The sequence below is a fragment of the Fragaria vesca genome, linkage group LG2, assembly GCF_000184155.1.
Source record: "Fragaria vesca subsp. vesca linkage group LG2, FraVesHawaii_1.0, whole genome shotgun sequence".
Lineage (NCBI taxonomy): Eukaryota > Viridiplantae > Streptophyta > Magnoliopsida > Rosales > Rosaceae > Fragaria > Fragaria vesca.
Window position 1 is genome coordinate 18,451,903 of NC_020492.1, and position 25,739 is coordinate 18,477,641.

Here is a 25,739-nt window from a genome sequence, read left to right on the forward strand (position 1 = left end):
ATATAAGACTATATCACATTAAAGGAAGTCACTGCCTCCAGGACTATATGCTTCACTGTATCATTCGAGTAAATTTATCATGTACAATGCTCCATATCGAGTTATCGACCCGGTCTTTCACAATCCCAGAGTTCATAAATTGGTTAATTACCATTACCAATTTACCATTGTCAACCATGCTCTTGTTTTCCTCCCAAAAAAAAAAAAAAAAAACAATTTTCTTGTTTTAATTATTTCTTAATTTTTTTCCTTATAGTTGACTTAGAGAAGACCAGAAATTCCATTGAAACGTTACGGAAAATGGAAAAGACGAACGTGATAGACATGGTATCGAGCACGACGCCCTCGCTGGACGACACGTCATGTAATGTGGGACCCACCGACTAAAACCCCAATTGAACAGAAAAACCTCCTTCGCCACCAGTTGCGGTGGTTTTAATTTTGGAGCGAACAAGCCGAACGGTATCTGATGATGGAGGAATTGCAGAGCTCTCTCGGCAATCGTGGCCTAACCGTTTCGAAACTTCCAGAGAAAGGCCGTTGCCTGCTCACCACCAAAGACTTCTACCCAGGTCTCTTCTCTCTTTCTCTTTCTCTCTCTACCGTTGTGGTTCTCGTTTTCTCGTGTTCTGGAATAGTGAAAAACGGTGCGTTTTGAAATGCAGGGGATGTGATCATAAGCCAAGAGCCCTACGTGCACGTCCCCAACAACTCCGCCGATAACTCCAAGTGCGATGCTTGCTTCGAATCCAGCCACCTCATGAAGTGCTCCCGTTGCCAGGTCGTCTACTACTGCTCCGCTACTTGCCAGGTTTGCCCTAAACGCTTTGAATTCCGTTCGTATGGAGCTGGTTTAGAATTCAATCTTTTTGATTGAAGCTTCGGCGTTTTGTGATTGCAGAAGTCGGAGTGGAAGCTGCACCGTCTCGAATGCGAAGCTCTCTCGAAGGTTCCAAAGGAGAAGCGAAGGGCGGTGACGCCTTCTCTCCGTCTTATGATCCGACTCTACTGTCGTTCAAAGCTTCAGTCTCAGAAGGTCAGTGATTGATCTTACAAAATTTCGGAAACATTTTTGTTGCAGATGAAGTTTTTCATTATGTTCTTGTTTTGTTTTGTAGACTATTCCTACTTCTGCTATGGACAATTACGGTTTGGTGGAGGCGTTGGTGGCTCGTATGTTTTGAGCTTTGATTACCGATTTAGCTTTGCTTGTGGTTTTGACTGTTAATTTGTATTTGTATGACTCATTGTTGATTTGTGTTAATGCAGACATGTCGGAGGTTGATGAGAAGCAAATGGTGCTGTATGCTCAGATGGCTAACCTTGTCAACTTCATACTTGAGCGGCCTGATATCAATATAAAAGAGATTGCGGAGAACTTCTCAAAGGTGTGCTTTTAGAATTACTTTCTGAGTTCTTCTTTCCTTGTTTTTGATGAGTAGGAATTGTGATTTTGCTGTTAGTATTACAGAATTTCAGATATATGTCTTTCCAAAGCTTCAATGCCATGTATTTGCAGTGGTCAAACCTGTAGGAAATGTTTGGTGGTAAAACTTTAGTGTTTGAAGTACTTTCGCCATTTATGTAAATAACTATGAGATGTGAGAGTGTGAAGTCAATTTGGCAAGTCCCCGGCTCAACCAATGCAAATCATCATGGGCTACTAAAGATATTTAAAAAGCTACATTAAAGTGCTGCTGTTTGGAGTAATCCTATCATTTCTTTTACTTATCTGACACACATACCCTTTATTTTACCAAGAGGTGTTCAATGTTCATCTCCATTGGAAGATTATTTTGTTTCAGTGCAAACTCTAATTACTGAGATCCTTATTAAATTTGATTCTCTACGATCCATGCAGTTTGCGTGCAATGCACACACAATTTGTGACAGTGAATTGAAACCCCTAGGTACAGGACTATATCCTGTCATATCAATCATTAACCACAGGTAACTGTTTTAAATTTTTAATGGATGGCTGTGTTGAGTGTTCTTAGTTGTACTCTACTGTTAGATTTACTGAATCATTTTGGTGGTTTAGCTGCTTGCCGAATTCTGTTCTATTATTTGAGGGAAAGACAGCTGTTGTTCGTGCTGTGCAACATATACCCAAAGGAGCTGAGGTAGTCTATCCTTCTTTAATTTGTTGGTCATTAGGATGTACAAAGGAGAAATTATGCCTGTAGATGTTTCTTGACCGATAGGGGGTATAATTGATAAGCTTCAACTGCACAATTAGACATTAAGGGAAAACAATACTACAAAAAGTTAGTGTACAAGTATTTTACATTGGAGGGAAGCTGGATTCTCCTTTATTTGGCCTATTTGAGTGTAAAATCTGTTGCTCATTTTATACAGTGCAAGAATGGAAATATCTTAACCATTTTGTTCAGTGCATTCACTAAACTAACTCCTATAGTTTTTCATCCTTGGATCCTCGGAGATGGTAATGCTGATTTAGGAAATACTTATATCTAGAATCTTTTTCTACTGTGAATATTCAAATGTCTCAATAATTCTAAAGATATTTTTGTTTTGTGTTGCAAATTCACTCTTTTATCAAGTTGTTGCATTACTTTCTACAGCATATCAATTGTAAAATCTAAAGTTTTCTCTATTGGTGAAATTTTGGAAGGTGTTGATAAGTTACATCGACACTGCTGGAAGCACTGCGACTCGGCAGAAGGCATTGAAGGAACAATACCTTTTTACCTGTGCATGTCCCCTCTGCATTAAAGCGGTACTGAACTATTTGTTCTCTGTTCAAACTTGTTGGGGAGTTATGTAGTATAGTTTGTCTTTCAATATTGAAATATCTTAATCTGTTTATATATATATATATATATATTATCTCTTTTAATGATAAATGAAGTTGGTTTGATATTGTAGGGTCATTACGAGGATATCAAAGAAAGTGCAATACTGGAAGGCTACCGATGCAATGATAATAAATGTGACGGTTTTTTGCTCCGGGACTCTGGTATGGAATTACCTTTAGACTAGTCAATATAGATATGCAGGTAGGAAGTTGAACGACTCGATTTTATTTCTTGCTATTTGGATTTGCAGATGACAATGGATTCATATGCCAAAAATGTGGATGTCTTAAGAGAAAAGAAAACATAATAGAGATGGAAAGTGAAATAAGATCATTGCAGGAAAAGGGTGTCCGAGCTGTAGAATCGGCACCCACAATCAGTATCCTTCTTTCTTTTTGCTAAGCATTGATGTTATTTTGGGAATCAGATGTTTCAATCACTGCCGGTATTTTCAATGATTTATATTAGCACAACTTGCTTAATATATTCTCATACTATGGAAATATAGTCTGTTACATATCTATAGACAGTTTGATCTTTGACCAAGTTTAGCTTACCATGAAGTTATAGCAATTTTGAAGGCAATGGAGACACTCCAGAGGTATCTGTGTCATAATTTTTGTGTTTATTTGTTACCAACTTGGGAGGAGCTTATAAAGGTACCTCATTGGATTTAATTTTTATTATTGTGTTGTCGTAAAGAAAGTAGTTGGGTAATCATTTCTAATGGAAAGAGTTATTAGTTATCCAATGATTCTAGATAACAGACTTTAGCTTCGGATACCAAACCAGTATTTATAGTCAGTTCAGTGACATGATATTTGTCTTCAGAATTTGATGAAGGTAGAAGAGTGGAGTGAAGCTCTAGCATATTGCAGATTGACTATTCCAGTGTATCAAAGTAAGACTTGTATCTTCTTCTTTTGAATGAGTTTATTTAATTCTTATAGTTTAAAACTCAACATCAGATATGGCTTGTGTTAAATTTAGGTATTAATTTCTTTACCATCACCCAGGAGTAAAACTTTTTTTTTTTTTTTTTCAAGTTGGTGTCTTCATGTTGTAAGTTATTGCATTTTAGTTTAAAGATTGAACTAGTGTGTTGTTTCTTGTTGCTCAGTCAAGCGGCATCTGCCAGGCAGACACAGACAGATTAGGTTTTCTAAGGTGTCAGCATATATCAAATTTACCCAATCGAGGTCAATGTGCATTCCATGTGTGAAACAATATATCCCTAAACTTCTACAGAGCTCCGTTGTAGCAGTCTAAACTTCTGTTTTTGACAAGCATGCTGCATTTAACTTTTAACTGTATCAGTAGGAAAATGTATTGAATCTTTTTTATGAGTGATAAATCTGTTTACAAATGTTCATAAAGCTTTTGTAGTTGAATTCGTGGTTTACATGTGCTTGAACTAAACATTTGATTTTTCACATATGAACTATGGCTAAGAGTTGCTAACATCCTAAGCTCCACTCTCTTACCCTGCAGGAGTATATCCAGGCTTTCATCCTTCTCTTGGATTGCAATACTATACCTGTGGAAAGCTCGAATGGTCAGCATTGAATTTTAAATTATTGCAGTGTCTTCTGTTGAATGTTTAAACAAGTTGATTGCTTGTCTCAGGTTACTTGGAGAAACTGATGATGCTTTGAAATCTCTGACCAAGGCAGTAGATATACTGCGTATTACTCATGGGACAAGTACACCATTCATGAAGGACCTTTTCAGGAGGTTGGAGGAGGCACGTGCTGAAGCATTCATCAACGGAGTAGATTAGCCTGGTATTGGTGTAACTTGTTAATCCTTTTAGGAAACTGTTGAACATTGCCCTGTGCATTACTAACTGTCAAATGGGACGCATGGGTGAGGAAAGGGTATCATAGTGGTTTCTACCTAGTAGGACTGTAGAGATAGTCCTATTCCTTTTGGGTTTTTGTTGTGATAGTCCTTTTCCATTCGGGTTGTTGTGAGATTACTTTCTTGCTCTACACGCTCTAGGATCTTTATATAAATGAGGAGTATTTATGGCTTTAGAGCATGTCCACCCATTGCTAAAAATTCAACCCAGGTTATATGCCACATAGGCAATCCAACCCAAACCCAAAAAACTCTAATCCGCCCATCAAATGGGTTCTCTCATTTTCTAGCTCAAGTTAGATTGAGAGGAAGAGAACAAACTCAGGTGAAAGGAGAAAAGAAACCCAGGTTAGATTGATCCATGTCAGTTCGACCCTACCCATGTGGGTTTCATTTTGTTAAGGTTTGTAGATCTAGTGGTCCACATGACAGTTGGGTCTTATATTTTATTAAAAAAAAGTTATTGACCGTTTGGGATAAATCACGGGAGGAAAAAAAATGTTACACAACTAAATATTAACTAACAGTAAGTAACAACTAAATAATTAAAAAAAAAAAAAAACTAAACAACTAAATAAAATATTATTATTTTTTAATAAAATCTCTTACCAATTTTACATATCCCATTACAATTTTTTTATTTTTTCCTAGTCATTGTATGTCAATTAAATGTCATGAAATAAAACATTTAGTTTCAATAAATTATATTGCTTATTTAATTACTATTTATTTACCACTAAAATCATTATTCATACTTAAAAAGTTTTTTTAAAATTCAATAAACAGTCACTCACTGCCATGTGGTAACAATCTCACTTTTCAAACGAGTGAAAACTGATGCCCAGTCATAGTGACCCAGAATGACCTAGGTCACTATGTTCATTCTAACCCAACGGGTGAACTTGCTCTTAACAACGAGTTTGTTCCTCAGAGCACCAATGGCCACTGAAAGCAGCGGTTCAACAATTTCATGTTATTTACCGCTGGGAATAACATTTCAGATCCTTTCGCATCTCCCGCCCAAGGTTTTGCTACGGTTCATGTGTGTAGAGCTTGAAATTCTTACATCCGGAGCCGAAGTTCATCAAAGCAGGATTGCTCTATGTGGGGGTATAAAATTTCGCCTTGAGCCCCTACTTAATGAATTAGGCCCTATGATCGAAGCCTATATTAAGTAACAAGTAGATAAGAAAAAAAACAACATGAAACATGGGGAGATTATGAAGAACGTGAAAACGCAACTCCTTCCGGCCACTACTCCCACTACGACGGGAAGTGAGGACCAAGGAATCAAAGGTCTATAAATTCACACGCTTATGGAGGATGAAGGGAGATGAACAATCATGAGTAACAACGGTACCTCTTTCCCTTGATAGATCGTCATATAGATGCGTCCAAGGCTTCTAGAAGATCAAAGGAGTGAGATTTATGTTGGAAAATCTCTTTCCCGAAATTTTTTACACCAATAGTTGGCGCCGTCTGTGGGAACTGAGCAGAAAGCCGTTGAAGATATTGAGAGGCCATGGACGTTATTATCAAGTTTGAGCAGGAGATAATATTGTTCTTCTCATTGCAGGGGGAATTTTGAAGAATGACCTTATTTAGCCATTCAAATTGATTTTTGACCATGTTTTCTCAAGTTAATGAAAACTAACCATATTGAAGGAGTAAAAGTCATCAATGCCCTCACATGATATACACCTTATTCTAAGAAATGCCTACATCAAGAACCACTCCGAAGTTCCCTTACAAAAAAAAAAAACCCTACGAAGTCTACCTAAAAAAAAAATATGATCCCTGCAGATTTTTTGTGATTCGATTAAATAAAGTACGTAGTCAAAAAGCGAAATAATAAGATGGGAGTTGCTGGCCCTAAGGGGAAGAACAAGTGAGTGGCTTCTATCCTTGATTATGGTTAGTTGGTTGAATTACATCCCTTGAGAAGTTTTTGCAGGAGATGATCAAGGTTAGAGGCAAGCTAGGATGTTGATCTTGGTGACTGTTATTGTGACTCTAGACAAAACCAAGCTAAAGCTATCAGATTCCTCTTACAGCCACTTCTCTAAGAGATCTAAAATATTGACCAAGAAGTATCTAAGCAATTGGGAATGGATCAGTAGTGAATGCATCCAACAAGGACCAAAATGTTTATGGATTGAGGTATTTGAATTTCCAATATAGCTGCTGAGAATGAAAAAGGAGGAGGAAAATTGTATCCAAAAAAAGGAAAAGGAGGAGGAAAATTGAGAATCTGGAATACAGTTTTGTCATCTCAAAATAAAAAGTTTCAATTTCTATCATACTTTCTCATAAATACGAATTCCTTTCGAGCTGAGCTTTGATAAAGATGAATGATCAATAATGAACAACGTTGGGTGTTCAGAATGTTTTCAAGATTCAATGAGAACAAGGTTGCAAATGGAAGCTATGACTGTTAGAAAGTATAAGTTTGACATGGATAGTTATGACTTTTCCTCTCTTAATATGGTCATTTTTTATTAGTTTTAAAAAAGATAGTTAAAAATCAATTTGAATGCCTAAAGATGGTCATTTTTCAAAATTTCTCGGCAAAACCCTAATTTTCATGGCTTAGTCCATTTTTACTTATGTTCATTCAAGAGATTTTATTAATTTTGCTTTCTGTTTGATAAGGAATACAATTGGGGGCAGACTCGACAAAAAAGGCATATACATGAGCCACCATTGAATTCATGTATACGATGCGAAACGAACCAAGAGTTGTCGTGATGCCATAGCAACATTAGCCATGTATGAATGCACGCTCGGTAACCGAAGGAACAACCCCGACGAGCCAATTCAGACCAGAACCGACGTGGTGAGCATCGACGAATGCGGTGCCCCCGACGTTGTTGCACATCGCCGATTGCGCAATCGCAAATAGTCTAAGCCTCTTCCAACACTCGAGACTGACACCCATACTTAAGCATACCATGCTGCGTCCAGATAAGAACTTTCTTCTTTGATTTTTGATCAAGCATTCAAGCCGTATTAATATTTTATGATACCCTTGATTTCTTTTTCGATCAAAATTTGATATACTTGATGATACTACTGTCGTGTGGTAAATGATGAAGACGATGACTATAAACGTGGAATACCGAGTGTTCCGATTCAGACGAATGTAGCAAGGATTTGATAATAGCTAGCAAATGAGGCTGATGGGGACCTGAAAGCAGAGCAGGTTATCTAGAATCTCTATAATTGGTAACCTCTTTTTGAATTATTGGATGATTAGAAGAAAGCAGAATTCTTATCGATCATTTGGGTATGTGTTTACATCTTTGATTAATTGATTTATAGATGTGTCGAAGACTCGAAAAGGTTCATGATTTGCATTGAAAAACCAAGGACTTTGAATTGTTTGTCATTTCATATGCACTGTTTGTCTACATGATATCCCTTTCTTTTATTCCAAAGCATATAAATCAAAGTTCACAGCATTAAACCATGGTATAATCTTCATGATTGAGTCGTGCTTTTGGAATTGAGTCCAGCTACAAACATCTCAATACTATTATATGTTTGTATTTTATGTTTATCTATAGCAACGTACCAGTATGCCTCACATTTTATCAACTATCATTTAAGTTTATGTCTTTCTAGGGATCACATCCTCTCAACCGCGCGTCTTGCTTCATATTATATGATCAATACCCTGCATTCCTTGTCATCGTACGTATGCTCGGTTGAGTTGAGATTTGAAGTAAAACTTCTCAAAGTTTGAGTGTTAGAATGCTGTAAATATTTTATGATCATTCTCTATTTGTCGTTGTGCTTTATTTGTCTTCAAGTTTCCCTTGTTTGCAGTTAACGTATCATATTCATATGTTATTGGTTTATTAGCAACTGACTCCTGGAGCTGATCTTTGCTTATTGCATGCATGATATATGTCAATAACATCTTATATATATGATTCCCATCGATTGATATAAAGGTGTTATTAAACTCAATGATTATTTAGAGTAATATGTGTTTGTGTATTTCATTTGCATGATTATAATTGCTCAAATACTTGCAATTTTTGCAAAGCATACATGTACAGGTCTTATAAACTAAAATAAAATTCCTTTCAAAGATCAAGTATTAATTAAATCAGATATTTGTCGTATATATTTGTGTTGGTATACTAACGATTCGTGATGATTTGCCTTGAGGAGCCTTATGGGACAATTGATTGAATACTCTTGAAAGATTTATGATGGCAGCAACAACGAATGAGTCATCTAAATTTCTCTAACTCATGTCTTTAGTTGAATTTTGTGTTAATATATGGCATGGTTTCAATTTTTCAGCTATTCAATGCTAGAAGCAAATCAATACTACAATTGGGGACAACATATTTCGAATGGAGTCATCAAACTCAAAGCGATGTCTCTAAGGAGAAGTTAGAGTTTATAAAGTTTGTCGTAATTATATTGCTATTGCGTATATATATGATATGAACTTCGATTGAAAGACCTCCTCGGAGGCATTAAATGATTCGTCCTCGGACATTAAAAGATACGCAGTCCAAGAGACAGTAAATGAAATCGCAGTCCAAAAGACAGTAAATCAAATCGCAGTCCAAGAGACAGCAAATGAAATCGTAGTCCAAGAGACAGCAAATGAAATCGTAGTCCAAAAGACAGTAAATGATATCGCAGTCCAAGAGACAGTAAAGGAAATGCAGTCCAAGAGACAGTAAAGGAAATGCAGTCCAAGAGACAGTAAATGATATTCGTCCTCACACGTTAAATGATTCGAAATTCATGAGATATTCGTCCCCGGACGTTAAATGATTCGAATTCACAAGATATCCGTCCCCGAACGTTAAATGATTCAAAATTCATGAGATATTAGTCTCCGGACGTTAAATGATTCGAAATTTACGAAACATTATATGCTATTCTAATCGTTTTCTAAGAGTTAGCAAAAGCATGTGGTAGTGATCCTATTTATCCTCATATACTAGTGATTGGTTTTCATGTGTTTTTCCTTCCCGCACTCGGATCTCGTACGAAAAGGAAAAAGGGGGCATTATGGGGGTATACAATTTCGCCTTGAGCCCCTACTTAATGAATTAGGCCCGATGATCGAAGCCCATATTGAGTAACAAGTAGATAAGAAAAAAAAAACGTGAAACATGGGGAGATTATGAAGAACGTGAAAACACAACTTCTTCCGGCCACTACTCCCACTACGACGGGAAGTGAGGACCAAATAATCAAAGGTCTATAAATTCACACGCTTTTGTAGAATAAAGGGAGATGAATAATCATGAGTAACAACGGTACCTCTTTACCTTGATAGATCGTCATATGGATACATCCAAGGCTTCTCGAAGATGAAAATAGTGAGATTTATGTTGGGAAATCTCTATCCCAAATTTTTTTACACCAACACTCTATGAAGACAAACAATCGCTCCATTCTACTCTTAAACTTGGGTTCCCACTTCAAGTTACGCACAACCATACTGGATATATAGAAACCCTCTAAACGACTGTCGTTTAATATCCCACTCTAAAACGACCCTCAATGTCCTTCAATCAAAACGATGTCGTAGTACCGAGCCCAATGCATCAAATCTCTGCAAAATTGCGTTTCTCTGGTTAGGATTTAGGGGAAGTTTTCGTTTTAGGCTTTAGAATTCTTTCATAGTCGGAAATGGCCAGGATTCGCAAGTCGCGGCTTTGCCATCTGAGTCTGAGTTCTTGTTCGCGAGGGTAGCTTTACGGTGGTTTTAGGGTTCAAGATTCGGGGCTTCTTGAATTCCAGAAATGGCGGTGATTACGGACTTGCCTGTTGAGCTTATTACTGACATTCTGGTACGGCTCTCCCCCCAGAGATTGCTTCAATGCGTGTGCGCGTTGAAATCGTTGAATGCTCTGATTTCCAGCGAAGGGTTCTCTGAGGCTTATGTTAAGAGGTCGCTCGAAACCAACAATTACCGAACACTTTTGATGGCAGAGGAGACGGCAGAGGGGGAGGATTTTAAATACCCCACAGAGTTCTTTGCTGCATCATTCTATCCAAGAGAGTCATTTAGCAATGCTCGCTCTGTTATTCAGCCACTGATACGCCCTGGGAGAGTACGTACAGAGATTGTGGGGTGCTATAATGGGCTAGTGTGCATACACAACCCTCATCATTCTCGAGATTTGGCGGTTTGGAACCCGTCGATTCGGAGATTCAAGAGAATCCCATTTTCACCCATTGAGGTGCCAGCAGCAGCAAAGACCGGCAGCATCAGTGGGGTCAAGTATGGGTTTGGATACGATCCAGCCACGCAGGACTATAAAGTTGTTCGGATTTATGAATTTTCTTGTGATCGAAGGGCTAATGTGGGTTCGGAAGTGAAGGTTTACGGCTTGAAAACCAAGTCCTGGAAGAAGATAGAAAGCTTCTCTTGCACATGGGTTTCAGACCGGGCTATTCCTCTAGAGGGTGCTCTTCATTGGGTCGGGAAACTTGAACCACTTTCCGATGGTTTAAGGGTTTTAGCTCTTGATTTGGGAAAGGAAGTTTTCAAGGAGTTTCGCACCCCGTTTCGGAGGCATAATACAATGGATTTGGAAGTCTTGAATGGAAAACTCTGTATGGGTGTTTTTGTGGGCTTTTCCGAACATGATATCTGGGAAATGGAAGAATATGGAGTGTCCGAGTCTTGGATTCGTTTGTATACTTTTAGAGAGGGAATTGTGGATTGGGGTTTTGAGTACTTGACACCTCTTGCCTTATCAAGGACTGGAAAAGGAATTCTTATGCATGATCGCTCTGTTTCGACTGATGGAAACCTTTTCTGGTATGATCCAAAGAAAAACACAGGAAAAGCAGTTCAATTTCTTGGTATGCCCAAGGCCTTTGCAGCAGCTGTTTGTGTGGCCAACATCGGACTCCTTGATGGTGATCCAGTCATTAGGCAGCAACAACTCCTTCCTATCAAGAGGAAAAGTGGAAGCAGGAAAATCTTGTAATTGTCTATTCAAACCTGTTCCATGTGTTTTTCATTTTCTAAGTCTCACATGTTCAACTTTGTTCTTGCAGTGAAGGGGAAGGATCGACTGAAAAAGCAAAACAAGGTGACCTGACTTAAGCAGGTAAGGTTTTGAGCTCCATGATTTATCAAATGATGGAGTAGCCAGAGATGTCAGTTTACTTACTAGAAGTGGCATGTGTCATTATGCGAGTGTAGAAATAGGCTAATACTAGTTATCTTCATAGCAACTCGTTTCTTCTGAAAGCTGGAATGTAAGGTAGCCAGATATGTCAATTTACTTACTAGAAGTGGCATGTGTCATTACGCGAGTGTAGAAATAGTCTAATACTAGTTGTCTTCATAGCAATTCGTTTCTTCTGAAAGTTGGAATGTTAGCTATGATGGAACTCTCACTTGGGTGAGACTCTTATTTCACACAAACACTTGATCTGATAGCTACAGTACTTTAAGGAAAAGTATTGCCTAGTTCTTCGACCAAGTCTTTTGGACATATATGGATATGTATGTATCTGTTCTACTTTTGTACTATGATATCTTCACTGTTCTAGTTTCTCTGTCTTGTGAAGTTGTAAATAATTTTGTATGGGGTTAAACTTGAATTTAATTGGTATTCATCTGAGACTCTATCTTTTCTTGTTTCTTGGTATTGCAGGAGGCATTGCATTGGAAGAAATTTGGAACACCATGTTTTGAGAATATTCGCACATCTGATCTCGTGACTCCGAATCAGTTTAATCAATTTCTGAAAGTTAGGCAATACAACATGATAAAAATGTGTTTGTTTTTGGTGTAACGCCCTGAGAATGTCATACATCGAATTGCAAGTAGATGTTAATGGTGCTGATTATGCTAGTACTTCTGCATAAGCAGATGATGTATGCAACATTAGCGGCCTGGACGACTTGAGAAGAAACACTTGGATTAGTATTGTGTTCTTCTTTCATTTTCTCTTTACTATAGGTTTTTGTACGGAAGACTGGAATTTTGTCAGAAGCTGAAGTAAGATTGGTCGTGAATGCAAATGCTTCTGGAGTTCTGGTAAGTTGTTTGCATTCAAAAGCAGAACACTTGGTTGGTATGATTAATACATGCTTAGCAGATGATCTTCATGTACTCAATTTCATCTTTTTTGAAACATGATTTCCTTTTAGAGAGCAATGCAAAGTTGATCAAGTAAATCTGGAGATGTGAACTTACATACGAGAAGTTAAAGTAGTTAACATCTTTTGCATTATAAGCTTGGATGTGTAAAAGTCTTTTGGAAATTGGAGATTATTGTTTAAAATTTAGCATTGTTATTTGTATTGAGAGAGGGGTGATATCTTTAATCTTTTGGTAGTGTCTTAACAGGAACAAAGTAAATAGGATTTCATTGTCTCAATTGATATTAATGTACACCCTTTTCAAGTTGGACTTTATTTATACTTCTTTTCCTCTTAGAATTGGGATTAATTTCTTGCTCTCTGCTCTATATAAAACGGGGTTGAACGGGGTTGATACGTAAATCCGAACACAGATATTTAGGGCTTCAGAAAAAGAAAATGTTATTTAGGGCACAAATGTGGCCTCAACGTAAACGCAGCCGTTCAACACGCCGTCCTAGACTTCCACGTTATTTACCCTCGGATATGATATTTCAGATCCTTTCACATCTCCCACCCAAGGTTTTGGTACGGTTCATGTCTGTTTGTAAGGCTTGGAATTCTACCATCCGCAGCCTAAGAGTTCATCAAAGCACATCACGATCGCTCCATGAAGGCCAACAGTCCTCGCACCATTCTATTTCAACGCCCTAGTAAAGAATTCTCTTTATCTGTTAATTTTGACGGAGAGGGATTTGATAATGCTGTGCCGCCTTTGAGGATAAGGCAACCGCCGCAACCACAGGCCTCCATGTTCGGTTACTGTAACGGTTTGGTTTGTATTAAGTACCGTAACTCATTATCGGAGGCTCAGAGTTTTCTAGTATGGAATCCCTCGATTCATAGGTTTAAGGGGATTCCCTTCACAGCTATCGAGCTGCCTGCTGACACTAAAAAATGGCCTGCATGGTACGGATTTGGGTACGATTCAACCAATGACGACTATAAGCTAGTGAGAGTGGTAGTGTTTACAAAAAATGATGATGAAATGGGTTCAGAAGTGAAGATTTATAGTCTGAAATCTAACACATGGAAAAAGATCCAGAGCTTGCCTTGCATCAAGGAACTTGGAATGTATTCAAGACAACCTTCCTTTTTGAATGGTGCTCTACATTGGTTGATGCGTTATAAATCAGATCGCAACTGAGAAGTATGATGAGTTTCCAGCCCCGCCGGTAAAGTACGAGTATCCTAAATTATGGACGTTGGAGGTCTTGGATGGATATCTATGTGTTTATCCTAGACCTCACTCACCTGCAAAGTACATCGACCGAAGTGATGCTTGGATTATGAAGAAGGAATATGGAGGGGGAGGGACATCATCTTGGACTCGGTTGTATACTATTGACATGTATGATGTACCTCGGGGGCATCGGTATTGCAAACCTTTGTTGTTTTCAAGGACGCGAGAAATGGTTCTTTTGCAAGTAGGAGGCGCGTTGTTCCGGTATGATTTAGAGAAAAAGATACTCGAAGAAGTTGACATTTTTGGTAAGCCCTCCGGGTTTTCGACTGCTATTTCTCTGGGAAACCTTCATCTCCTTGATGGTGATCCTGTAATCCCTTCTTAGTGAAGGGGAATCAATGAAGTTTTCTTGATCTGTTTCTTTCTTAATTTTTTTAGTTTACTTAAAAAAAGTGTTGCTAAATATATTCAGCAAATTAAATTAGTAGACCCAGCACACAATTTTTTTCCAAAGATTTCTGATTTTAACCCTATTTCTATTAACCGTCAAACTCAAACTCCTGCCTCACATTCCCTTCCTCCAAACTCTGCATCAGATTGTTTATCGAAGAAAAAAAGAATTTGCATCAGATTATGCAGGCAGATCTTCCTCAGTAATCCGTTAACACTTCCAATTGATGAAATTCATCAACTGAGGTCTCTTTTCTCCATTTAGAAACACCGATGTTCATGTTGCGATGTTTCAAAAGTTCATTGAACTCCAATTAACTTATTGAGGATTCTCATTGTTTGAGTTATCGTGTTTAGATGTCAGAATTTGATGTATGTGAAGAGAAAATCAAAATTAAAGCAATGAATCACTATTAATTCACTTAGCCACGGTGCAATGCCGTTACCAAAAGCCATTCTGCCGTCGCAAAAGACCAACGGCGACAGCGTATGCCGTTGCCATTGAGGGCGTCGCCCGTTGCTTTTGGCTACGGCAACGAGCCGTCACCACCTTATTGGCGACGACATGTAGTGACTGCAAAGGCCGTCGCAATTCACCCATTGACCATGGCAATTTTGCTGTCGCGAAGTTCTATTTATGAATTTTAAAAAAAATCTATGCAAAAAGAAATTAAAAGAACATTCAATTAAAAGTTCTCAAATGCCAATCTTGCATAAGATGAACTATCAAGCACATCAAGTAGTGAATTTCCAAGTGTTTCTACATTAATTCCTTTACATAAGCACATAATATGTAGACAAAACCAACTAAGTGCAACCAACTGAGCCAAAGTTTATTAACAATCAAATGGAATGGAGTTGCTTATATCACCACCCAACTACGTAATATCAACAAAAGCCAACCAACAATCCGCCAAAATTCAATGAACATTTCAACCGCTCAATATCAATATTGAGAGAGAGAGAGAGAGAGAGAGAGAACACCAGACCTCATCTATGTCTGTGTAAGCAGCCATCAGACAACTCAAAAAGGTGAACTAAACCTTCCTGCATAAAAAGATAGAGTTCATGTCAGATACATACGAGTACCCCCCCTTGATCTATATGGCATAGCAACGAGTGTGTGCAGACATTAGTTATCCTTTACCTTGGTGGTTTTAAGGTACAAAAAAAAAACACACGCACACAAATAGCAACGCCTCATGGTGCCTTGGAGCGTCTCAAATCGCCTTTTCCACTGAAGCGCGCCTTTACCTCGTCTTTTGTGACAAAAACCATTCAAGGAGAGCCTTGAGACGAAATAGAGAAGTCTTGTCATGCGGCTCACGCCTTAAGTTAAGACACGTTATTTTAAATATTGATTTATACTAGGCTACTGGCAGAAACATGGTTACAATATGTGGTAAAACCACGGTCCTCCATAAACGTTATTTACCCGTACTCCCTATGGATTTTCAACACAAAATGATCGCCTTGACTCCTAATCAACAATTTTCTAGTTTATTTTCTCGCAAGTGAAAGAATAAAGGAGTACAGTTTATATTTTCGTTCAGTCGACCAAGTAAAAAAAGAAAAACCAAGTCAAAATATCTCAAAAGGTCCACGTGGAACCATGTCAGCTTGTGTGAAACCCTCACAATGTCCTTTACTTGAAACGGCGTCGTATAAGCTCAACTGCCCCAACGCAAGTGATTTGTGGACAAAATTGATTTTGGGGGTTTCGCTTCGCAAAAAATAGAAATCAAGAGCAGTAAGGAAGTCAAGTTTGGTTAAGAGGGAGATTTTGGTGCTTGCTTGGTTAGCTTACCTCGACCATTTGCGGCGGAACTATGACGTGCTATGGTGGTTTTGGGTAAGTTGTCGTTAGGGTTCTGTCTTCGTTAGGGTTTAGAACTGCTCTTTGACTCTGTTAGAGCAACTCCAACAACAAGTGTTATTTGGAGGTGTTATTCTCCTTTTAATACCTCCTTGTGGCACTATTCATATTTCACTCATTTCCCTTTTCTAACAATAAGGTGTTATATGGAGGTATTAATTTTAATATTTTTGATTAAAATATAATTTGAGTATAATGTTAATAAATATTATATTAAATAATATGTTAATTTAATTAAAAAGAGTTAAAAGAATACTTTTTGTTTTTTTTTCTTAATATTTTGAATTATTCTTATTATTTAATATAATATTTAAAAAAAATTATATATCCATGTCTTGTCTTTTGTGGAGTTTTGTCGGCATATATGACAAAATTGCCACTATTTTGTAGATATTTTGATGTGTTGTGTCGGCATATACGACAAACAACCGAGTTTCAATGTGATTTTTGTCGCCACGTTTCAAAATTCTACTGGGCTATCCAGATTACAGGTTGTATGTGTTTGACACGTGTCATATCTTATCCGTTCATATCATCCCAAATCGTCCATAAATATGAGGTTAGTGGCATCCTCATCTCTCACAAATTCACAAATTCACAAACACTTCTCATATCCAAATCCTACAAACCCCAATATTGTTTTCCTATCTATTTTGTCAAACTCCTTCTGCAATGAATCGTTTGACAAAATTTTTATTAAAAGATCAAGAAGAGGTTGTCCATAGAAACCATCGAAGATCCAACATGATGGTCGTCGCTGCTTTGCAATTTCAAAGCAATGAAGACGAGGAGAAGCAATGGGGTGGATCTTAGGAAGGTCGTACTTATAATGCTAGAGATCGAGAGCTTATGGATCAACGACTTAAAACTCAATACTTCACGGATCCGTGCAGGTATGAGCCAAATATATTTTGTAGGCGGTATCGAATGCGACCTTGGGTCTTTGACAGGATGATGCACGACGTGGCCAACTATGATTCATATTTTGTTCAGAAAAGAGATGCGACTGGGAGAGTCAGCCTATCCACTAAACAAAAGCTGACATGCGCCATGAGACAACTCGCATATAAGATCACAGTTGATTTCTTTGATGATTACATGGATATTGCAAAATCCACTGCCATCAAGATCTTGGAGCACTTCACCAGAGCAATATAGAATGTGTACCACGAGCAATACCTCCGTCGACCAACACCGGCAGATTTGCGACGCCTGCTCTACAAGGCTGCAGATAAAGGATATCCGGGGATGATCGGGAGCCTTGATTGTATGCACTAGAGGTGGAAAAATTGTCCCACCGGTTGGTCAAGGCAATATATTGGCCACAAGGGGAAACCAACTATCATCTTGGAGGCGGTGACATCATACGATACCTGGATTTGTCATACCTTTTCGGACTTCCAGGTTCTCTAAACGATATTAAAATACTTGGACGTTCTCCTTTGTTCAATGATGTGTGTCTTGGTGAAATCCCTGAAGTTTTTTACCAGATGGGTAATAGACATTACAAAAAATGTTATTACCTAGCTAGTTCATGGCATATACCCCAAATGGGGTTCATTTGTGCAAACAATTCGAAATCCGAGGTCACCACAGACACAACACTTCACAAAGATGTAAGAAGCGTACAGAAAAGATGTTGAGAGAGCATTTGGTATTCTCTAAGCTCGCTGGGATGTCATTAGAGGACCAGCTCGTGGGTGGAGTAAGGAGAATCTTCAATACATCATGATGACGTGCATTATCTTGCACAATATGATTGTTGAAGATGAACATGATGAAGATGCAACATAATCATTTGATCAGAATGATATCCCAACCGAACCAAGGAAGGCAGAAATATATGAAAGAGATTCGGAAAGAGAAACTGATGTTCATCGCAATCCGGAAAGGTTAAATCAATTCTTGCGCCGCTATAGGGAGGTTAGATGTCCAATGATGAATAAAAATCTCCAAGATCTAGTTAATCACCTATGGAGCATGAAACTACAAGATGATCAGAACAATGAAGAATGAGTGCTTATCTCTGTGTGTTGTGTGTTTTTACTTAGTGTGGTGTGCTTTTATTTTGTGTGGTGTCCTTGCACACTTTGTGTGATGTTGCTTTAGGGTTTAGGGTTTAGGTCCTTCACACTTTGTGTGATGTTGCTTTAGGTCCTTGCACACTTTGTGTGATGTTGCTTTGTTATAAAATAAAAGTTTGATGTTTTTTTTTGTGCTTTTACTTTGTAATAATAAATATCACAAACTTTATATAATAATAAAGACAACAACTTTTATTCCATAATAAAAATAACTAACAATTATTTCATAATAAAAAACAACTAACAATTAAACCCAATGTGTCTCATGAACCGGAACATAACCGACCAAACTATCGTTGTCTCCTTCGGGGGGTGCTTGATCTTGATGGTGTATATGGGTGCTTGAGGTTCCTTGCTCCTTATCTATTATCGCTTGTTACTTTCTTTCCCAATAACCCCTCTTTCTAGGGGTATTGAATGTTGATGGATCAAGCATCATCGTGCGAGCATCATCGGCGCATTGCTCAATTAGCCTTGCTTCCTCAAAAAGTTGTTGCCTTTGATGGTACTCTCGCTCATGTTGTTCATTGGCCTTTTGCATTTGAATATGTAAGGCCTCCGAGTTATTTTGCTTGCCTTTTTTCTTTGCTTGTTTTTGAGCTTTTTGTCCTTGAAGGCGTGCTTGCCTTGTCGGGGGTGTCTCGGCCACACTTGTGGATATTCCTTCTTCACCCAAGTTGATAGAAGTAGGAATCTTTGAGGTTGAAGTTGTAGGTGGCGCCGTTTCCCTAAACTTTTGACTATCTTTCAAGACTCCAACAATGGTCAAAAACAAAATATTTTCCTTCCTTATCATAGTAGATTGACTTAGCTCTCATGAGCTAGATACAATGTTAAGTAAATAAATTTTATGACTAATTAAAAATTAAACATTTATATAAGATAGAAAATATAAATTAAATGTGACTTAATATAAACAAAAATTTGAGCACAACATTAATAAATATAATTATCTCGTCAAGTTCATTTTCACCGCTTCGGTGAAGAGTTTTGGCTTTGTCAAGAGATTCGTGCCACTTCCCACAAGCTTGATTTATCACCTTCCAACGAGAGTTAACACTAGAAGATGTTCTTTCCATACAACTTGCCGGCTTGTTCTTATTGTACTCCACCACAACACGCTCCCACAATGTGTCTGCACTTTGATTTATTCTGGTGGCACCATCACCACCGACAGTGATCCAAACTTCACAAAGAATAACTTATTCATTATGCCTCTATGAATCTCCCTCTCTTACCCATTTCTTTCTCTTGAAACCTTTGAACAACAAAAAGAGTGAAGGAATGAAATATTTAGAAGGAAATATGATGTTTGGTGTGAGGAATTATGAAAGAATGGGTTGGTATTTATAGAGTTTTCTCCAAAACACTGTTCCAACGGGTATATTTTTGTTACATATTTTTCTGGTAATTTTTTGGATAAAAATTGAATTTTTAATGCAAGTTTTATCCACAGCCGTCCATCTTTTTTTTTTTATAAATTTCATAGCCTTTGGATCATGTATATATCGGTTGGAGTCAAAAAAAAAAAAATTAGAATTAAATTCAATTTACCCCCTTGTGGTTTGGGGGTGACTTCATGTTAGTCCCTACACTTTTATTTTCATCAGTTTACCCCTTGAACTCTTCAATTTCTGTCTGCCGTGCCCAAATTCTCATATTCCGTTTGAATTGACCTTTAATTATCAGCAGTTAAGGTTCGATTTGGACATATAAGGTCCGATTTGCCCAAATTCTAGATACTGGCCTCACAGTTAAGGTTAAAATTATCAGCAGTTAACGTCCGATTTGGACATAATATAGGATATTTGGTCACGCTTGAGGAAAATTCAAAAGTTTGAGGGGTAAACTGATGAAATTGAAAGTATAGGGATTAACATGAAGTTACTCCCAAACTTCATAGGGGTAAACTGAATTTAATTCAAAAAATTATAAATGCTTGAATCATCTCAACCGTTGAATTTAAACGGATAATTAATCACATCCGTTGATTTCATGACCGTTGGAGACTTTTGACTGCATCACATGAGCCAATTGTGTCATGTGGGGCCACTTCCATCAGGCTTTGTCTTCATTTTCCATTCCAAAGAAGAAGAATGGCGCGTTCTGCAAAGGCCAACGAAGAAATTGGAGCGTCATTGTCACAGACTCCTCCAGGTGCATTAGTCTGTCTCTATTAAATATATATATGCTGCATATGGAGACCACATAGGCTGGTCTTGGAAAATCTCATAATATAGGACTTCATATGGCACTTAGGATTAAAATTCCAACTCCAGCTCCTTGTCATTTTGCTGTTGGAGATGGGGTTTTTTTTTTCCAAGGGTGGTTTTTTTTTAACTCCACCATTGGAGTTGCCCTTAGCATATCGAAATGGCATCTATACCCACTTCCATTGGCAGTTTGCCACCTACGGTTCAGTAAGAGAATCTGATACGGCTCTCGCCTCAAGATTTGATGAGGTGTAAGTGTGTTTTGAGGTCTTGGCGTGATTTAATCAGCAACAATAGCTTTTACGAGGCTCATCGTGACTAGTCCAACAAAACAAACTCCTACAGCATAATTTTGATAGCAAACAAAAAAAAGAAGTTCCAAGGTGTTGGAGACCAAAATGGGACGGAATTTGTCTCATCTATTTTCTGTCCAGGAGAGTCATTCAGCAATGCTAGCAGAATTATGATTTATCAGAAAAAGACTACTAAATGGTTTGGATTGTGTTTGCACGCCCTCAAGTGGATACATTGGGTTCACAAGTGAAGGTCTACAGTATGAATTCCAACTCTTGGAAGACTGTTGAAAGCTTCCCTTACACACAGATTTCTAGGGAACGTGCCATTCCTCTAAATGGTGCTGTCTATTGGACCGCAGAAGATAATTTCATGAGTAACAATGTTGTTGCCTTGGATCTTACGATTGAAACATTCAAGGTGTTTTCCACGCCTTTTACTGTTGTTAGATACCCAGAGGGAGTTAGTTTGAATGAGTTGGGTGGTTGTTTGTGCTTGTGTGTTATTCATCTTTTTGAATCCTGTGTTGTTGAAGTCTGGAGAATGGATGAATATGGAGTGGGTATTTGGTCTCATTTCTATAATGTTACCATGAATGTTGCGTGTAAATTTATTTTATGTACCTCCCTTTTGCACTTATCATCTACTAAAGAAAAGGGTTTTTTTGCATTATCACTCTTATGTGACAGATAATTACTTTTACTGGTATGATTTTGTGATAAACACGGAAGAACAAGTTACAATTCTTGGTCTGTCTCGCTTCTTTAGTGCAGCTATCTGTGTAGCCAACCTTGGCCTCCTTGATGATGATCTGGTGATCAGCGAAGACGAAGGGTCTAAACATAATATGAGTGAAGATGAAGGGTCTGAACAAGATGATATGAGTGCAGATGAAAGGTTCTTACAAGGTAATTTGAGTGAAGATGAAAAGGTCTTACAAGATGATGATATGAGTGCAGATGAAGGGTTCGTATAAGGTGATTTGAGTGACGATGAAGGGTCCGAACAATGTGAGACTAGTGAAGATGAAGGGTCCAAACAATGTGAGACCAATGAAGATGAAGGGTCTGAACTGAGCGAAGATGAAAGTTCTGAACAAGATGATCTGGATTAAGCAGGTAAGATGTTGGTGGTGCATTTACATAATGTGAACTAATGCTGCCTTTAAACTATACTTACTTGTTTGTAATGCATGTATGCTCTCTTAGTCTCTTTAGTCTTTAAGTTAACATCATTTATCAATGAATGACTGAGAGGGTGATTTCTTGTTTACAATCCTGCATTGTTATATGTAACGACTGAGGGGGTGATTTCAAGAATATTTTGGTGTTCTCCATGAACTACTGAGTTTCGTGATTTGTATATATTGAAAGCAATAGCCAGGAGTTAAATCTAATTGATTGTCCACCGAATTCCTCTTCTTATTTATAGATGGACATTGTCCTTTTGTGGTTTGTCCGAACAAATATTTTTTCACTAGTTATCCATATGAACTAAAAAATTCAACTACATATTCTTATTTGCTTTGTTGTGCAAAGTTTTAACAGAGCAATGAGAATCATCCATTCAGTTGAATTGAAGATTAATTTCTGCAGGTGATATTTTCATGTCTTTTGTGGCCTCAGTCCCTCAGATGGGCTTGTAAGTTTTAACTTGTAGGTTTCGGTAACGATGAGGAGGATTTAGATGTAGTACAATTCTTGTTTTGGAATGAGATGTTACTTGTCTTAAGAGATTGCTGTAAAAGCTAATGCCAATTGATGCTCTTGTAAGTTGTTCTTAACTTGTAGGTTTCGACAATGAGGAGGAGGATTTGGATTATGCAATACAAATCTTGTTCTGGAATGGGATGTTATTTTTCTGCTGATATTATTGTTAGAGCTAATCCTGAGATACGCATTATCCTTGAATAAAAATTGATGCTCTTTTATTTTTTCATACTAGTATATTTATGTTCACCATATGCTTTTGCCTTTAAACTCTGGTTCAAATCTTTATTTTGTCATTATTAGCTCGTCTCCTTCCATATTAAAGTAGATTAATATCTGGTTTTAATCTTGAAATTAGATAATAAACAAATGAAACAAAAAATTAAGCAATGAGATTTTGATCTGCTAACAGGGCAAACACTGAGGCACTGACCTTGAACTTCTTTTGATATCAAACTCTACACCTAATGTAACAATCGATAGTATGTACCACTAGAACAATAGTTAATTCAGTACTTTGACAACAATCCCTATGTTCTCCATTCTATTCAACCAAAACAATATAACACAACGAGATTACATATCATTACAAAAAGATAGAAAGACAATGATATGAGGGTGACAATGATCATAGGCTTGGATCATCACCTATATATTTCTCTGAAATTGTTCTTATAGCTGGAAGCAAACTTGTACTGAATGGCATCTATATCCACTTCTATTGGCAGTCTGCCACCTACGATTCTACAAGAGATTCTGATACGACTCTCGCCTTAAGATTTGATGAGGTGTAAGTGTGTTTTGAGGTCTTAGGATGATTTAATCGACAACAATAGCTTTTACGAGGCTCATCGTGACTGGTACAACATAATTTTGATAACAAACAAAAAAAAAGTTACAAGGTGTCGGAGACCAAAAGGGGATATAATTTGTCTCATATGTTTCTGTCGAAGAGAGTCATTCAACAATGCTAGAAGAATTATGATTTTTTGGAAAAAAAAAACTACAAAGTGGTTTGGATTGTGTTTGCACGCCCTCAAGTGGATACATTGGGTTCGCAAGTGAAGGTCTACAATATGAATACCAACTCTTGGAAGACTGTTGAAAGCTTCCCTTACACACAGATTTTTGGGGAACGTGCCATTCCTCTAAATGGCGCTGTCCATTGGACCGCGGAAGATAACTTCATGAGTAAAAATGTTGTTGCCTTGGATCTTACTACTAAAACATTCAAGGTGTTTTCCACGCCTTTTACTGTTGTTAGATACCCAGAGGGAGTTAGTTTGTATGAGTTGGGTGGTTGTTTGTGCTTGTGTGTTGTTCATCCTTTTGAATCTTGTGTTGTTGAAGTCTGGAGAATGGATGAATATGGAGTGGGCATTTGGTCTCATTTCTATAATGTTACCATGAATGTTGCGTGTAAATCTATTTTCTATACCTCTTTTTTGCACTTATCATCTACTAAAGAAAGGGTTCTTTTGCATTATTACTCTTATGTGACAGATAATTACTTTTACTAGTATGATTTTGTGATAAACATGGAAGAACGAGTTACAATTCTTGGTCTGCCTCGCTTCTTTAGTGCAACTATCTGTGTAGCCAACCTTGGCCTCCTTGATTGATGATGATCTAGTGATCAGCGAAGACGAAGGTTATGACCTAGGTGAAGTGAGTGATATGAGCGAAGACGAAGGGTCTAAACATGATATGAGTGAAGATGAAGGGTCTGAACAAGATGATATGAGTGCAGATGAAAGGTTCGTACAAGGTGATTTGAGTGTCGATGAAGGGTCCGAACAATGTGAGGCTAGTGAAGATGAAGGGTCCGAACAATGTGAGACCAGTGAAGATGAAGGGTCTGAACTGAGCAAAGATGAAAGTTCTGAACAAGATGATCTGGATTAAGCAGGTAAGATGTTGGTGGTGCATTTACATAGTGTGAACTAATGCTGCCTTTAAACTATACTTACTTGTTTGTAATGCATGTATGCTCTCTTAGTCTCTTTAGTCTTTAAGTTAACATCACTTATCAATGAACGACTGAGGGGGTGATTTCTTGTTTACAATCCTGCATTGTTATATGTAACGATTGAGGGGGTGATTTCAAGAATATTTTGGTGTTCTTCATGAACTATTGAGTTTCGTGATCTGTATATATTGAAAGCAATAGCCAGGAGTTCAAGCTAATTGATTGTCCACCGAATTCCTCTTCTTATTTATAGATGGATGTTATCCTCTTGTGGTTTGTCCGAACAAATATTTTTCACTAGTTATCTATATGAACTGAAAAATTCAACTTACATATTTTTGTTTGCTTTGTTGTGCAGAGTTTTAACAGATTAATGAGAATCATCCAGTCAGTTGAAATGAAGATTAATTTCTACAGGTGATATTTTCATGTCTTTTGTGGCCTCATTTGTGGCCTCAGTCCCTCAAATGGCTTGTAAGTTTTAACTTGTAGGTTTCGGTAACGATGAGGAGGATTTAGATGTAGTACAATTCTTGTTTTGGAATGAGATGTTACTTGTCTTGAGAGATTGCTGTAAAAGCTAATGACAATTAATGCTCTTGTAAGTTGTAACTTGTAGGTTTCGACAATGAGGAGGATTTGGATTATGCAGTACAAATCTTGTTCTGGAATGGGATGTTATTTTTCTGCTGATATTGTTGTTAGAGCTAATCTTGAGATATGCATTATCCTTGAATGAAAATTGATGCTCTTTTATTTTCCCATACTATTATATTTATGTTCACCATACGCTTTTGCCTTTAAACTCTGGTTCAAATCTTTATTTTGTCATTATTAGCTCGTCTTCTTCTATATTAAAGTAGATTAATATCTGGTTTTAATCTTGAAATTAGATAATAAGCAAATGAAACAAACAAATTAAGCAATGAGATTTTGACTTGTTAATAGGGCAAACACTGAGGCACTGACCTTGAACTTCTTTTGATACCAAACTCTACACCTAATGTAACAATCGATAGCATGTACCACTAGAACAATAGTTAATTCAGTACTTTGACAACAATCCCTCTGTTCTCCATTCTATTCAACCAAAACAATATAACACAGCGAGATTACATATCATTATAAAAGGATAGA

The 25,739-nt window shown here is 37.6% G+C and overlaps 3 protein-coding genes across 3 annotated transcripts; all 3 read left to right on the top strand.

Annotated features, from left to right (window-relative positions):
• The first annotated feature begins 426 nt into the window (after positions 1–426).
• On the top strand, positions 427–4,823 carry LOC101294525 (histone-lysine N-methyltransferase ASHR1-like). The gene is made up of 14 exons (XM_004290784.1): positions 427–572; positions 666–811; positions 902–1,036; positions 1,119–1,173; positions 1,270–1,388; positions 1,862–1,950; positions 2,042–2,123; positions 2,636–2,740; positions 2,890–2,980; positions 3,070–3,198; positions 3,372–3,478; positions 3,651–3,720; positions 4,311–4,374; positions 4,446–4,823. The coding sequence occupies exons 1-14, from the start codon at positions 470–472 to the stop codon at positions 4,597–4,599; spliced, it is 1,449 nt and encodes a 482-aa protein (XP_004290832.1). The 5' UTR covers positions 427–469; the 3' UTR covers positions 4,600–4,823.
• A 5,636-nt stretch (positions 4,824–10,459) lies between these two features.
• Positions 10,460–12,751, top strand: LOC101294144 (F-box protein CPR30-like). Its single transcript, XM_004292627.1, has 3 exons — positions 10,460–11,652; positions 11,727–11,779; positions 12,332–12,751. The coding sequence occupies exons 1-2, from the start codon at positions 10,460–10,462 to the stop codon at positions 11,773–11,775; spliced, it is 1,242 nt and encodes a 413-aa protein (XP_004292675.1). The 3' UTR covers positions 11,776–11,779; positions 12,332–12,751.
• Positions 12,752–21,119: 8,368 nt separating this feature from the next.
• Positions 21,120–22,038, top strand: LOC101294435 (F-box protein CPR30-like). The gene is made up of 3 exons (XM_004292628.1): positions 21,120–21,528; positions 21,614–21,832; positions 21,923–22,038. Exons 1-3 carry the CDS (start codon positions 21,120–21,122, stop codon positions 22,036–22,038), a joined length of 744 nt encoding a protein of 247 aa, XP_004292676.1.
• The last annotated feature ends 3,701 nt before the right edge of the window (positions 22,039–25,739 follow it).